A 14,695-nucleotide genomic window follows, 5' to 3' on the forward strand; every position below is an offset into this window, starting at 1 on the left:
CTCTCCAGAGCCCAGTGCCCGGGGGGAGATGCTGCTGTGAGGGATGGGTGCCCCGCCAGATGGGCGCTTCCCGAGGCTGGGGCTGGTGGCCTCTCCCCGACCCCACAGGCTGCAGAGTGGTGAAAATTTCAGAGTAATTACAGTGAATTGCTGGCAAGTGTGCTGGGCCCATGAGAGAGAAAGGGGACAGATCTGGCCAGGGTGCTTCACTGTGGGTTGGGAGCCTGGGTTTTTCTCTGTCTCTAGCTTGCTTATAAGATCCCAGGTGGGTTCCCCCTCCTCATCGGAGAGCTGCGTGGACTCCGCACATCGTACTGGGCTGAGTGGCCCCTCATATGGGGCTCCCAGTCCAGGTGAGAGCCGGGGCTCAGGGGCCACAGGGCAGGGGCTCCTCCAGGGAGCCAGCTTGTGACACAGGCTGGGTCCTCTCTGGGCACAGAGCAGCGGGTGGCGCTCTCCCACAGAACCTGCTGCGCTGGTGGGAAGGCTCTGCAGGCGTGCTGCCCAAATGAGGGCCACTTGCAGCGTGTGCTGCTGAGCAGTTGAAATGTGCCTAGTCCAACCGAGAAGACAGATTTTCCTTGTTTTTCAGTGTAATCCACTAACGTAAATTTAACCACTGGATGCTGATGGCTCCTGTACTGGACAGGAAAAGTTCAGGAGGGAGAGAGTGGTGGGCTGGAATGTGACAGGCTCTGGGGAATGTGAGATTGAGGTGTTGGGATGAGGCAGTGGGTATTAGCACAGTACGAGGGAGGGCCAGGGCCGGGAAGGAAGAGCAAGGAGTAGAGGTCAGGGGATTGGAGGTGTAGCGGGGTCAGGGAAACATTTTATAAAGGAGGGTTGGGATGCTATTGGGAGAGAGAGAGACGAGGTTGGCCAAGGCGTAGGTGGCCAAGAGGCCTTACCTGGGTAGCAGTGGATGAAAGGGAAGGGGCCTGAGTTTTAAAGATGTGTCCAGAAAGAGTTGCCATGCCTGGGTAGGATGGTGTGATGACCAGAGGGTGGCTGAAGGTGATGCCAATGAGGGCACCCCTACCAGGTGACAGCGGGCAATGCAGGCCTGGACCCGGGAGGCCGGCCTGCTGGCTCTGCCCTTGGAAGAAAAAGCTGGCTCCGTGGGGGTTGAGCTGCTGGAGGAAGGGTCTTTTGGGGAAGAGCTCAGGGCCTGGAACCCTGGGGGCAGGAATGAGCGGGAGGCGGCAGGACTGCAGGGTTCAGGGCCAGGGGACGTCACAGAAGTAGGTGCAAGTGCTGGCATGGGCGGGCGGGAGGCCACCGGGCTTGGTCTCTCTCTTCCCGTAGCACCTCACCTCCACTTTCACCAGTGTCACGCAGATGTCACTCTCTGCCCTTCAGGCCAGTGCCTGCGAGGGACCCCAGTGGTAGAGCACCATGGCCTCTTCTGGGTGGGTGGGCCCTGGGGTCCTGCTTTTTGATAACATAGTCAGATGAAGTTGTACCTGTTGGCAAATATCCATTGCTCTGAGCTCCTGCGGTCCTGGCTGCCCGGGCTCTGCAAGGATGCCCCTCCCCCAGCCTCTCCATGACCCAGTGGCTAAAGGGCAACACTGGGCCCAGGGGAGCCTCTGGGACCCTCCCCACCGCTGTGGCTGGTGCCCACTCTGAGGGTCTGTGCTGGACTCTCACTCACTGAGGGGGACATCTAGCTGGTGACCACTCCAGATGGCTCTGGACAATGTCCCCAGCAGTGAGGTGACCACAGGTAGGGATGCCTCCCAGCCCTGGCCAGGATTTTTCCGGATGAGTGCCTTGGGCAAGCCACCAGGGCTTGTGATGGCTGCAGCACCATCTGGCTGAGACCCAGGTTCTGTCTGTGGCCCCTGTCCTGGGGAAGCTAACCATAAGGCTGGAGTTCACAGGTCAACAAGGTCCCAGGGGTCCACATCAAAGGGCTGAGCTTGGGCAGGGCTGTGGGTGATGGCTGAGAAGAGCAGAGTGCAGCAGAGTAGGGGAGCAGCCACCATAAAGGCTGGGGTGAGGCCAGCTGAGGGCAACAGCCAGGGTAGAAAATGTGTGGGAAGGGATGAGACAGAGGCACGAGCAGGCTCCAGTGAGCGGCCCTCCATGCCAGGAGGGGTTCAGACCTCATCCTCTAGGCATTGCAGGTCATGGAAGGCATAGAGCAAAGGAATGAAAAGATGCAAACATCATTTTAACAAGATGCATTTAATTTGATGAGCATGATCACAGACTCCCCATGTGGAAGCTGGAGGAGGAGGGGGAATCTGAAGGTGAAATGAATAGGAGACACAAAAGTCCCTGGAAATGTCAAGCGCTTGTATTGCTGAGGACATTCGAGAAATGCTAGGTGGCTATCACTTTTGACTCTAATGAGCTTAGAGCTTGGTTAAATTGAAGCAAGGTGAATGCTATTTGGACAAACAGAGGGACTCCGAGATGGGAGTCAGCTCTAGCAACAGTGGCAGGAGGCCACTCACATGTTTTCCTCACATCCTTCTAAGGGAGGCAGAACTTACCATTTTGCACCAGGGGCTGCCCCGGCTTCTGAGGCCCTTTCCAGTTCAGGTGGCCAGGTGTAGGTCTGGTGACAACTCTGAGGCCACCAGCCCCGGGGCTGGGGGACGCTGACTCTCCTTTCTCCACGCTTGGTCTAGGGTGTAGATGAGTTCATGGGACGTTGCATCTGTCAGCCGAGTCTGGAACGGACGCCTCGGCTGGCCTGGTTCCCACTGACGAGGGGCAGCCAGCCCGCCGGCGAGCTGCTGGCCTCTTTTGAGCTCATCCAGAGAGAGAAGGTGAGGCTGGTCCACGTCCGGATTCAGGAGGCCCAGGTCTGGAGCGCCTGGCCGGGGAGGGTGGGAGGCCCAGCGAAAGGATGGTGTGATGGAGGGGAGGGGCCTCGGATACATTCTTCCCTCACCAAGGGCCTGCGTTTAGTGGAGCGCGCTGAAGGGCCACCTCTGGATCTCCTGCCGGAACCAGTTTTGTCCATCTTTTCTGAGCCCCAAATCAAGAGGCGATCTACACTGGGGCAGAAAGTTGAAATCTGAACTGTGTTCAAATGTCTGAGTCCTCTGGTCATTGCATGTGTTTTTCCTGACACGGTTTCTGGGAGAAAGACCTCTGTCATCTGGTTAGGGGGCCTAATTGTCCCGGGGAAGGGGACTTCAGGGACAGGGCAGGACAGGATGTCTGTTCTAGTGCTGGCTCACCACGGCCTCGCTGTGTGACCCTGGCCAGCCACTTCCCTGCTATAAAATAGGGGGTTTGGGTTAGAGCCATGTCTTCAAATTTGCTCTTAGTGTGATGTGAACCTCTAAAATGTAAGCTGGTCAGAAGTGAGGCTGCTGTGGTGGAAGTGTCTGGAGGGGACATGGCATACTGCTAACCTGGCTTCCCCTGCACCTGCCTACCAGGCACTTCTCAGGAATCCCGAGGCTTCCTAGGAATAGTCTGCAGATCCTGGGACTGTCCAATCACAGACATATCCACAAGTGTCAACTTGTGGTTGGGAATGTGTTTGCCTGGCCAGGGCAGAAAGGACGCTGGTGGGGCCTTGGGTGACAGGCACCTAACCAGAGCTCTTTTTTTCACCCTAGCCTGCCATCCACCATATTCCTGGTTTTGAGGTAAGGCTCACTCTTAACTTTGCTTCTTCAGGCTCGCCCCCTCCCCGTGTTTGCAGCCACCTCCCAGGCTAGGAAGGGCAGTAGGCACATGTCACCACCATCCTGCCTTCAAGCCGAGGAAGGTGTGGGTGAGGTCTTAGGGGCAGGGTGGGTGGGGGCTGGGGTCCGTGCTTAGCTCAGGCTTCCCTGCCTTTTTTCCCTGAGAAGTCCAAGGATCACAGATGACTCAGATGGAAGGGACCACGTCAGTCATCTAGCCCAGTGGCTCTCCTCTGGGCTGCGTGTTGGAATCCCTTGGATAGATTTAATAATCACCAGTGCTCAGTCCCAGCACAGACCAAATGCAGTATGATCTTTTGGGGGTGTGGCTCAGGCACTGGTATCTTTCAAAGCTATGCTGGAGATGGGACTGTGCAGCCAGAGCTGAGAACTGTTGACTCAGGCCAGTGGTTCTCAGCATAGCATCCCTGAGGTAGGTATTGTTAGAAATGCCAAACTTGGGTCCCACTTTGGACCTACTGAAGCCAACTCTGAGAGGCAGCACAGTACCCTGGGTATTTTCGAGCCCTCCAGGGGATTCCCTTTAAGAATCACTCACCTTTCAGAAACTCTGATCAATGGACCATAGTTCCCAGCTCAGTGTTCCCACCGAGATCCAGTTTTCTTTCCTCTGCTAGTGATGGGGACTGTGTTCCCATCACCCTCCTCCCCTTCCTTCTCCTGAGGGTCATGAAAAATGTACACCTTTTTCTGGTACCCGGGCTGACTTAATTTGGGAATCATATACTTGGCCAAGGGTTGCCCAGCTGCAGCTGTGAGCCCAGGCAGCTGGGCTCTGTCTAGATGCCTCCCTGCTTATGAGGCAGGGAAGTGAAAATGTTTAGTCACTCAGTCGTGTCTGACTCTTTGTGACTCCATGGACTATAGTCCACCAGGCTCCTCTGTCCATGGGATTCTCCAGCCAAGAATACTGGAGTGGGTAGCCATTCCCTTTCCCAGGGGATCTTCTCGACCCAGGGATCAAACCTGGGTCTCCTGCATTCCACGAAGATTCTTTACTGTCTGAGCCCCCAGGGAAGCCCTAAGAGGCAGGGAGCCCAGACAAATTTGCAGATAGTTCTTCCGTATAAGACCTCCTCCCATCCCTTTTCATCTCACTCCCTCCCTGCTCCCTGTCCAGTCCAAGCGCCTTCTCAGGTCTGCCAGCCCTGCGCATCAAGCTTCTCCTTGGTTCTCCAAGTCCGTAGCTCCAGCAGCAGCTCCAGGGCCGGGCCCTGACTGCATCCTGGGACTGACGCACAGGGTCTGGGATCCTCCCCCCACCTGTCAGTCCGTCAGTCTCCTTTCTTCTGTCACTTTTAGAGATGCCTGGGCTCTAGGTTCATGCTTGGCCTCTCCCAGCAGTTTCTCTGCATCAGTGTCTGTTGTACCTTCTTTCTTCATTGCAGGGACCAGGCAGAGAGTGTGTCTGGGCAGCACACCCCCCTCACCCTAGATGGGAAGCGTTTTCTGTTGGCTCCTTTAGGGGGATATCTGGCATGTTGATCTCTGCCTCAGCCTAGTGCTCCTTGTCACTAATGGTGAACTTCTTTCCTCTTGCTCTCCTCCCTCCACCATCTCCTGGATGTGGACTGCCCCATGGTGGGGTCCAGGTACAGGACACAACAGGGATCCTGGAAGAGGTGAGCTGGACCCTTACAGCTGGGGCCTGTGGCTGGGTGGGTGGGCAGAGACAGAGGGAAGAGGAAGGCCATGCCCGGGAGCCTTCCTGGTTCCTGGTGCTCCATTGTGTGTCTGTCACATGGACTCCTGTGTGGATTTCATTTCCCGCTCTTTGCATGGATCCAGGGTTGCCTGGGCTGTGTCCTGATGTGATTCTGGCCTTAAGTGGATTGCTGCTATGTTGGAAGTCACATTTACCCAGACCCCAGGGACAGCAGTACGGAGCCTCATCTGGCTGAGTACCAGGTGGAATGTTTTCAAGAATAAACATGTTCATAAGGGGACAGAATAGTCAAAGAAGCCTTGCTGGTGGAGGTGGCATTAGGCAGACATTGTTGCAGTGCTTAGGAAAAAGGTGGGGAACGTGCCTTTGACCCAACAGAGCAAGTGCCAGTTTGGGGCCTGGCCGGTTTAGGGTACAGGGTGGGTTGGGGATTCCTAGGTTCTGGGAGAAGCCTGGGGTTTGCATCCAAAAGGAGCAAGGCTGTGTCCTTTGGCGGATGAGGAGCACCTTTCCTTACGGCCTCCTGCGAACGTGTGAGTGGGCGCTCCTGACTGAGCTGGGGCAGAGGCCCGGGCAGAGAGACAGGAAGGAGAGCCCTGGTCAGATGGGGGCTGGGAAAAGGGCAGCCACTTCCTGCCGACAGGGAATCCCCAGGCTGGGAGCGGACACCGTTTGACATTTTCAGTGCAACTTGGACTTGAAGCGCAGGGTCAGGATGTGGGATCCGCAGGCCCGGCGCCCCTTACCTCACTTCCTTCAGCTCCCAGACCGAGGTGGGGTCCGCCAAGTGAGCTGGCTGTAATTGCGCCTGACAGGCAGCCTCCTACTTCTGGCTACAGTTGCGAAAGACTGCCGATTTGGAAAGGGGACCAGAGTCCTGTCCAGGGAAGCAGCACGGAGCCCTCTCTCTTGATTGAGAGCATTCTGTGGCCAAAACCCACAGCCTGCTCTGAAGAAGACCCAGCCCAGGGATGAGTTATTAAAAAAAGTTAAAATCCTTAATAACTGGATTTGTAATATATAACAGTGGAGGCTCAGATTCCAAGAGCAGGATCTGGCTGTGGTCTTGTCAGGAAGCAAATCAAAATCTGCAGCTTCGGGGCCAGAGCCCCACAAGGGCCAAGTGTCCTGCCCCAGGGCCCGCCGGCCACAGGCCGAGGCGGGTATGGGTTAGCAGCACCAGAGGAGGGCAAGTCCTGGGGGTTTGCTGGGCACAGGCCTGGGCTAGCACCTCCCAAGGGTCCTAGGCCCAGGAGAGTGGATGGAGTATCAGCTGGCTTAGGGAACCATTCCAGAAGGTGATCCTTGACCTCTTCATCCCCAGAGGCGGCCCGCAGCTACCCTGTCCCTCTGCATTTGAAGGCTAAGGTTCAGGCCGAGGTCCTGAGTCCTTTCTGGTTTTAAGAATCCCTGGGGACGGGGTGGAGGCAGGTTAGTCTTCCTGCTGCCTCTGGTCCTGCAGGAAGCCTGACGCCTTAGCAGGATTTTTCTGTCTTCCTTGCTGCAGCCAGGCTCCTGCTTGGTATCCCTCGTTCAGTCCCCTCCAGGCTCTCAGCTTGATCCCTGTGAAGAGTGCTCCAGCCGTGACCTGCAAAAGCCATGCCGGGAGCTCAGATTCTGGGCCACTGGCTGTGGGAGCCCTCGAAAGTCTGGGAGCAGAGACGGGTGTGTTAGGAAGCTGGCTGGCTGCAGAGAGGTGTGGGTTGGGGAGCGAGGGGCAGGAGAGCCCAGCTAGGAGGCTTTTGAGACAGATGTGATGGGGGCCTAGGCCAGAGAGAGGAATGGAGAGGAACAGTGACTCTGGAGGGTGGTTTAAGGACAGCCTTTCCAGTGGGGACGGCCTCTGGGACAGCACGCGTGGGTGGGAGGCGGGAATGAGGTGAGAGGCCACTCCCCGGGCTGAGGATTCCTACAGCTGGAGGCTGGTGGGGATGGCTTCCTGGAAAAGATGACTCTGTGCTCCCTTTGGGGGTCCGGTGCCTTGGGCTGGGGCATGTCACCGCAAGGGGCCAGGGTGGTGGGCAACGAGATTTCCCTGATGCCAGGCATTTTGCCCACCTGGAGGTCCCCTCTCCGAGTGCTCTTGGTGGGGAAAGGAGACTGTTGCGTTGCATCTTTGAGGTTTTGCTGTGGGGAGACCCAGGTCCTCGTGGAGGGAGGGGAGGGCTGCTTCCCATGAAGCCCCCAGCCTTCCTGTCTGTCCCTCGCTGTTGGCTCCTCTTCCGGAGCCTCGCTCTTCCCCTTGTCCGGCTCTGCCTCTGCGTTTCCCTCTTTCTCTGTTTGCTCCTTGGCCCGGACCCGCTCTCTCCCTCCTTCTCCCGCCTCTTCTGAGCCCTCTGTCTCGTTTCTTTTCCTTTTTGTCTGGAGAACAAAGGCGGTCTGCGCTGCCAAGGGGAATGAGTTCAAAGAAACTGCAATTTTAGATTTCCTGAAAAATGGAGAGCACACAGGCACGCGTGAGTGTGTGCAAATGTGTACACTCATGAGAAGCATGTATATGTGCATGCACGTGCGTGCACACACACACACACACACACACTGCACAAGAGGTGATGGCAGATTCCTTAATAACTGAGGGCCCCTGAGCCAGTGCAGAGGAAGACCCTTTCTTGGGACACTTTAGGTGGGATCAGGGCTTGTGGTCCTGAGTACCTCAGGGGGCGTGGTTCGGAATACTGCCCTTGGTTCTGCTACTCCTGTCTTGCCCCGTGGATGGATGTCCTGGAAGAAGGCAGAGCGGACTCATGGATTTTTTGCTGTGACTTGGGGGCCAACCAGATGTCACTGCATCCCCCTCCTAATCCAGGCAACAGGCTATGGCTTTTAGTCTGAGATATCCAGGAGATGTACCCTCCTGCACCCCCAAATCCTCCAGAAGGAAAAATTTGGTGTTTTGCAATCAGGAAAATAAGCCCAGTGGTCCCCCCCCAACCCCCGACCAGCCCCCTATCCCTCCCCCAAGGCTTTAATTTAAAACACTGTTTTTCCTGGGAAGTGTAATTAGAGCAGCATGTTGTTCCTAACGAGCTGGGTGGGGCAGGCAGACAGTGGAGCCCTCCCAGCCCGCCCGCCTGGAGCTCCCCGAGGAGCCAGGGTCTGAGTGTTCAGAGGGTCCCCTGATTGTGCCCTGCAGGGTGGAGTGGGTGTCTATGGGCTACTGGTGGCGGTGCTGCCCTCGGTGGCTGGAGGGCCCGCCTGCACTTGCCCCTCCCCTGGGATGAACATAAGGCTGTCTAGCGTGGTGGCCTCTAGGACTGGGAGAGGAAGCAACCCTCATGGCCCATGGCCTTGGTTCCCTGCACTGAACTGGCCAACAGGGTGGACAGATGAAAGTGGGTAGAGGATGGATTCTGCTCGGGGGAGGACAGAGCCTCATCTGTCCTTGAGACCTTGTCCTCTTGGCCTGCACTATCTCGGTGAGCACCCTGTTCACCTGTAGAGCCCCATCCGTGCAGCAGCCCTGGGTCTGCCCTCCATTCAGGCAGGGTGCGGAGGGTCAGCATGGAAAGGGTGCACCCCACCATGGAATGACTCATCTAATTAGCCTCCTGTTGTGTGGCTGCCCCTGAGGTCTGCGGTCCTTGGAGTCCAAGGTCACACTTAGGACAGTGCATCAGGACACCACTGCGGTGTTTTCAGCCTGCATCCACCTCCTCCCTGGCTGGCTGTGCTGACAGGGGTCACAGCAGCCCATCCCACTGAGAATCGCTGCCCAGGAAGGAGGTACTGTGCCTCTCAGATGGGCTCGACTGGATGGAGAAACTTGGGCACAGGAGTGGCTGTTTGGCTGGTACTACAGGACTCTTAAGTGTGAGATGTTGGAGATGGGTCAGGACCTTGGGAAACCGGAGCCCAGGGTCACTTAGAGGAAAAAGAAGTCAGAGAGAGGGTAGTAAGGAGTTTCTGGAGTGGTTTGGGAGATTTTCTGGAGGATGTAGAGTTTGAACTAGGCCCTAAAAGATGTGGTTGATTCTGGAAGATGGCAAAAGAAGCCCATGCAAACAGAGAGAGCCCTGAGCAGGCCCAGGGGAAGGAGGTTGGTGAGGATGCAAGGCTGTTGCAGACAAGTGTTGGGAAGGATGGAGAGTGTGTTGGAGTAAGTTCTTTCTCCTCCCAGCCCCCCACCATTCACCCTCTGCCATCCCTCTCTCCATTCAGTTATCTGATCCTAAGCCTCTATTGGACAGGGGATTCAGCTGTGGTCCCTGCGTGCAGAATTGCCAGTTTAACAAGTCGGCTATGGTAGTTTAGTCGTTAAGTTGTGTCCGACTCTTGCTACCCCATGGATTGTAGCCCGTCAGGCTCCTCTGTCCATGGGATCTCCCAGGCAAGAATACTGGAATGGGCTGCCATTTCTTTCTCCAGGGGGTCTTCCCAACCCAGGGATCAAACCCACGTCTCCTCCATCTCCTCCATTGTGGACAGATTCTTTACCACTGAGCCACCTGGGAAGCCCATTGGTTAACATGGGACACAGACAAATGAACACATGGAAACGACACAGGGTGATGTGTCTTTCAATGGGACAAGTTGCTCTGGAAACTGCGGGGTGCTTAACTCAAACCTGGGGCTCCAGGGAAGACTTAAATGGACCCAGAGTCTGAGTTGGAGGTAGCCAGATGAAGTGGGTGGAAGAGTCCTTCGGCCAGGAGGACCAGTGAGCTCCAACCTCACAGAGAATCTGGTGCCTCCTGCAGCCTTCTGGCATTCAGTAGGATGGGTGTTGAGTATTTCTGGGGAGGTGGCTGGGCACTGCTTGGGGTCCTGCAGTGGAAAGTTAGTGGTGAGACGTGAGACCGGAGAGGTCAGCAGGATTAGAAGATGAGGGATCTTGGAGGCTGCATCAAGGAGTTTGGGCTTCATCCTGAGTGGGTGGGGAAACTTTGAAGGGTTTTAAACAGAGTGACATTCTTAGAAATTACCTCCTGGCTGCAGAGTACAGTTCTCATTCATTGTTGGAAGGCGATGCCAGATATCAGATGCCAGATGCCAGAAAGCAGATGCCAGATAGAACTTATGTTGTTGTTGTTTAGTCACTAAGTTGGTCTGACTCATTCGCGACCCCATGGACTATAGCCTGCCCAGCTCCTCTGTCCATGGGATCTCCCAGGCAAGAATACTGGAATGGCTTGCCATTTCCTTCTCCAGAGGATCTTCCCAACCCAGGGATTGAACCTGCGTCTCCTGCATCGCAGGTGGATTATATACTGCTGAGCCGTCAGGGAAGCCCAAGATGTCACTTAGGAGGAGGCAAAAGAGGGTAGTGAACCAAACTCAGGAAAGAAGACGGGTGTGTGGATATGGGAGAGCTGTAGGGGACAGGTCTCTAAGGCTTGGGGACCAACGGAGGGGAAGGAGAGCCAAGGTGGCATGCGGCTTCGTGGCTTGGCTGTCCGGGTGGATGGTGGGACTGGCTTCTGAGATGACATTTGAAGAGAGTAGGTTTGAGGGGGAGCTTCGAGAATCCAGTTTGGGACAAGTTCAGTGTGAGAAGCTGGAAGGACACATGGATGAAATAGCAGTAAGGCTGGAATGTGAGTCTGGGGCTTAGGAGAGACGTGTGGGAGAAGAAAGCCTAGGAGAGGGCTGGGCTGAGGAGCGGGTAGAGAGGGCAGAGAGGCCAGCGGTGAGGAACCAAAGGGACCGTTTTAGGAGGGAGGCTGAGGTCAGCGGGCCAGATGCTGATGAGGGAGGGGGAGAGCTAGGAGCCTGTGAGCTGTGTCTGAGCTACCGGCAGGTTGTTGTTAATTTTGGAGAGAGAAATTTCCAGGGAGGGGGTGCAGAGGACAGAGCGAGTGCGTGGGGCCGAGGGTGGCCTGGAAGTGAGGCAGGGGTGGGGGATGGACGCAGCCCTTTTCGGGAAGCGAGGGAAGAGTAGGCACAGAGAGAAGGCGTGGACAGACCCGAGAGGCCATCTCGGGACCATCTGTAAACGGGGAAGGGGAACAGGCAGCGGATAGCGTGGAGAGCTGGGGAGGGCTGGATGAGACCAGCTCAGGGAGCAGAGCGTGGGGAGGCACAGACGCACCGTGACGATGAGAGGCACCTGCGTGCACTGCAGTGTGCTCAGTGGGGAGGGGACAGAGGACCGCGTGACACCCGGCAGGAGGAGGGAGTCCCACAGAGGTGGGAATTCTGGGGAGTGGCAGCAAAGGGCTCCTGAGGGAGGCATGGTGGATGGAGGTGGCCTTGGGATGAGAATGGGGGGCCTTGTGCCTGGTAAGCTGCCCCGTGGACACTCCCCTAACCGCTCTTTCTGCTTCTCTCCTCCTGCCGGCCGGGCCTGGCCTCCGCAGCTGTGTGCACCTGCCTTCTTCCTCCAGGGCCTCCTGCCAACGGTATTGGAGCCCAGTCTTCTCCAGGTTCTTGTTCCCTGTCCTCCTCCGTGACCAGGTTCCTGCAGTGGGGAGCCTGGGCCGCCGCACGGAGACACAAGTGTCCTCATGGGGAGCTCGGGGGAGCCCAGCAGGACGGTGGGCCATGGAAGTGAGGGACAAGCAACCAAAGGGACACGGCCCAGAGTTTGGGGGCCTGGAGAGAAGTGTTCTAGGGGGAAATATATTCCTGAGTTTTCCCGGTGATTTCAGGAGAACATTGCAACCGTGTGAGGAAGGTTTGGTCTTCCTGCCTCCCCACCCAGGAGCCTGGGGCTGCTCCCTTCCTGACCTCTTCTACTTGTCCATTTTATCATGGACTTTTGGCCTTGGGCCCACGGTTGGCTGGGCATTGGCCTCGAGCAGGCCACGAGCAGGCTTCCAGGCATAACCTTTTTAAAAGTGAAGTGACCCCTGCTACGCAGTTGTCACAGCAGGCAGCCTTGGAGTGCCAAGGGTGGACACCAAGTCAGGCACATCCGCAGTGGCCAGGCCACTGCGGGCTCTGCCCCCACCCTCTGGGGCACCAGTCATGTGGACTGTGGCGTGCACAGCAGCCCCCAGGTGCGCCCAGGGCCGCCCTGCTCATCACTCTTCCTTCTGATGGCATCTGTTGCTCATTCTGAGAATGTGGGTGCTTCCTGCATCTTGTCACCTGCCTTGGGGGTCTGGAGGAAAATGATGAATTTCTTCACATTGTGCTTTGGTGACACTGGGATAGCTATGAAGCTGGTGCTGTTCTGAGAGGTGCCTCTGATGGCTCAGCTCTGCTCAGTCAGTGGGGTTGGTCAGCAGCAACACTAGTGATGAAAACAGTGGCACTACCAACAGTGCACTGATCACTACAGTCCCTGCTCTTGATTAAGCACCTCTCATGTGCCAGAAGCACTTCATATTTGTTCTCTTGTTAAATTCTCAGAGCAATTTTGTAAGGGTGTCATCCTGGGTCTTCACATGAGAGTCCTGGACCACAGAGTTTGAATAATTTGCCCAAGGTCAAATAGCTCAGAAGCCGCAAGGTTAGGACTAGGACCAAGGTCTGGTTTGATTTTAGAAATCAGCACTGCCGCAGGTCAGTGTGCTGTGGGCAGGAGTGACAGCTGGGGTTGGCTGTGAAGGGCCGAGGTGGGAGGAAGCTGATGTGTTTCAGTGCTCCAGCTGTCCCCCCATCGACGTCAGAGCATCTGCAGATGGATGCAACATCCTTTGAGAAGGAACCCAGAGCAAGTCAGCTTGGAGAACGAATCCGATGACTCCATTGTTTCTTAATGCAGTTATGTGAGGCAAGCTCTGTAGAGCGCACATCACAGCCCTTGGATTTGTGGCTGACGTTTCCTGGGTGTCAGGGCCTTCGTAGACGGGTGTTCAGGTTGTGCAGTGCGTGGGTGCACTGGGTCTCCGGGAGTGGGACTTCCAGGGCAGGCATCGGATATCGGTATTTATTATAGCATTCCAGCAGGTGGCAGTAAAGTGTCTTGTTCCAATAAACTAGTGACCTAGGATGATTTTCTGACATGGAAGTAAAGAGCTTTAAGAAAGGGACATCTTTTTCTAATTGTCACAAAGTTGCCATGTGGACTCCTATTGAGAATTTACGTGAACCAGGAACTCTTTTAAATGTTATCAGCTTCTTCAAGCCTCACATCAAGCGTTAGAGGTTGATAATTTTTAGTAACCATTTTGTAGATGAAAACCCTTGAGCCATAGAGAAGTGCAATAACTTATTTAACTCAGTAAGTGGTGGAGTTGGGATTCATTCACACCCGGAGCCCGTGTTCATAACCACTGCCAGACGTGGTAGTTGTCTAATCCACAGGGATACCTGTTTCTAGTGCTTCGCCCGCTTCCCTATGTATTAATAGTTCTTCAGGATTCTTGCCCAGGTCTTTTTTGGCCGCCCCATAGCAGGCAAAATTGCCACCCTGACCTCTTGCCCACGGTGTGGAGGCGCCTCCCCAGTAGGCCCTTTGGTGCCTGGGGTGGCAGGCTTTTCTAGCCCCTCCTCCTGTTTGTAAGCACCTCTTCTGGCTCGCAGTGCAAGTGTTCTGCTCAGGTGTGTCACACCTCAGGACAGGTGCGAGAGGTGGGATTTGGGGGCTGGCCGGTGTCTGTGGGTGTGGATCTGTGGGGGCTGGAGATGGAACACAGGGTGGGTGATCAGTTGGGAGGGTCTGAGCTGGACGCGGGAGAGGCTAGCAGGTGGGCACGTGGTCCTCTTGGGACTGAGACGGGCAGAAGTGGACGTGTCGGGTTGGGCTGGACGGTGCACGTGTGTGCACGTGTGTGTGACAGGGGCTGGGACCCCCGGATGGCTCATTGGCGGGAGGAGTCGTGGCCCAGGGCTTGTCTGAAACAGACTCACCTGATCCCTGGGCCGAGGTGCTGGCGTTGTGACCTGGAGAAGGGGGTGCCTGGGAAACTGACAGCTCTTGTTCTGTCTGCCCGCTTGCCCCCTTCTGTGTCCCCGCCGCTCTATTTCTGTGTCTCTCCACACATGCACTTTCTTTCCATCCCGTCTGTCCTCCTTTCTTGTCTTTCTGCCTTGGGCTTCCTCCTGCCCTTGTCTCCCTTCTACCCCGTGCCCTGCAGTCAGAGGACACGGACCTGCCCTACCCGCCGCCCCAGAGGGAGGCCAACATCTACATGGTCCCCCAGAACATCAAGCCGGTTCTCCAGCGAACCGCCATCGAGGTGAGCCTGCCCCCATCACGGGGGTCGGGGTGCGGGCCTCCCCTTTCCTGGCCCAGCCTTGCCCGGGCCTGGGGCCTTTCCAGCTGCTCTCTTCACTCTTCACCCCTAGATCCTGGCGTGGGGTCTTCGGAACATGAAGAGCTACCAGCTGGCCAGCGTGTCCTCCCCGAGCCTGGTGGTGGAGTGTGGGGGCCAGTCTGTACAATCCTGTGTCATCAAGAACCTCCGGAAGAACCCCAACTTTGACATCTGCACCCTCTTCATGGAAGTGGTGAGCCTGACTTCCCTGC

The 14,695-nt window shown here is 56.3% G+C and overlaps 1 protein-coding gene across 23 annotated transcripts in view; it reads left to right on the forward strand.

Moving 5' to 3' along the window:
• DYSF (dysferlin) overlaps positions 1-14,695 on the forward strand; it is a 225,180-nt gene that overhangs the window by 140,886 nt on the left and 69,599 nt on the right. For 15 of the 23 annotated variants that reach the window (XM_086323848.1, XM_086323844.1, XM_086323853.1 and 12 more), the window contains 5 exons: positions 2,640-2,780; positions 3,585-3,614; positions 5,267-5,296; positions 14,304-14,405; positions 14,515-14,676. In XM_086323848.1, coding sequence (XP_086179974.1) covers positions 2,640-2,780; positions 3,585-3,614; positions 5,267-5,296; positions 14,304-14,405; positions 14,515-14,676 — 465 coding nt within the window. Of the gene's footprint in view, positions 1-2,639; positions 2,781-3,584; positions 3,615-5,266; positions 5,297-11,636; positions 11,679-14,303; positions 14,406-14,514; positions 14,677-14,695 lie in introns of all 23 variants that reach the window. The other 8 variants (XM_086323838.1, XM_086323841.1, XM_086323846.1 and 5 more) reach the window with 1 other exon arrangement.

Source organism: Bos grunniens, chromosome 11, assembly GCF_055505025.1.
Source record: "Bos grunniens cultivar Pamir isolate PY7600 chromosome 11, Bosgru_T2T1.0, whole genome shotgun sequence".
NCBI classification, from domain to species: Eukaryota; Metazoa; Chordata; class Mammalia; order Artiodactyla; family Bovidae; genus Bos; species Bos grunniens.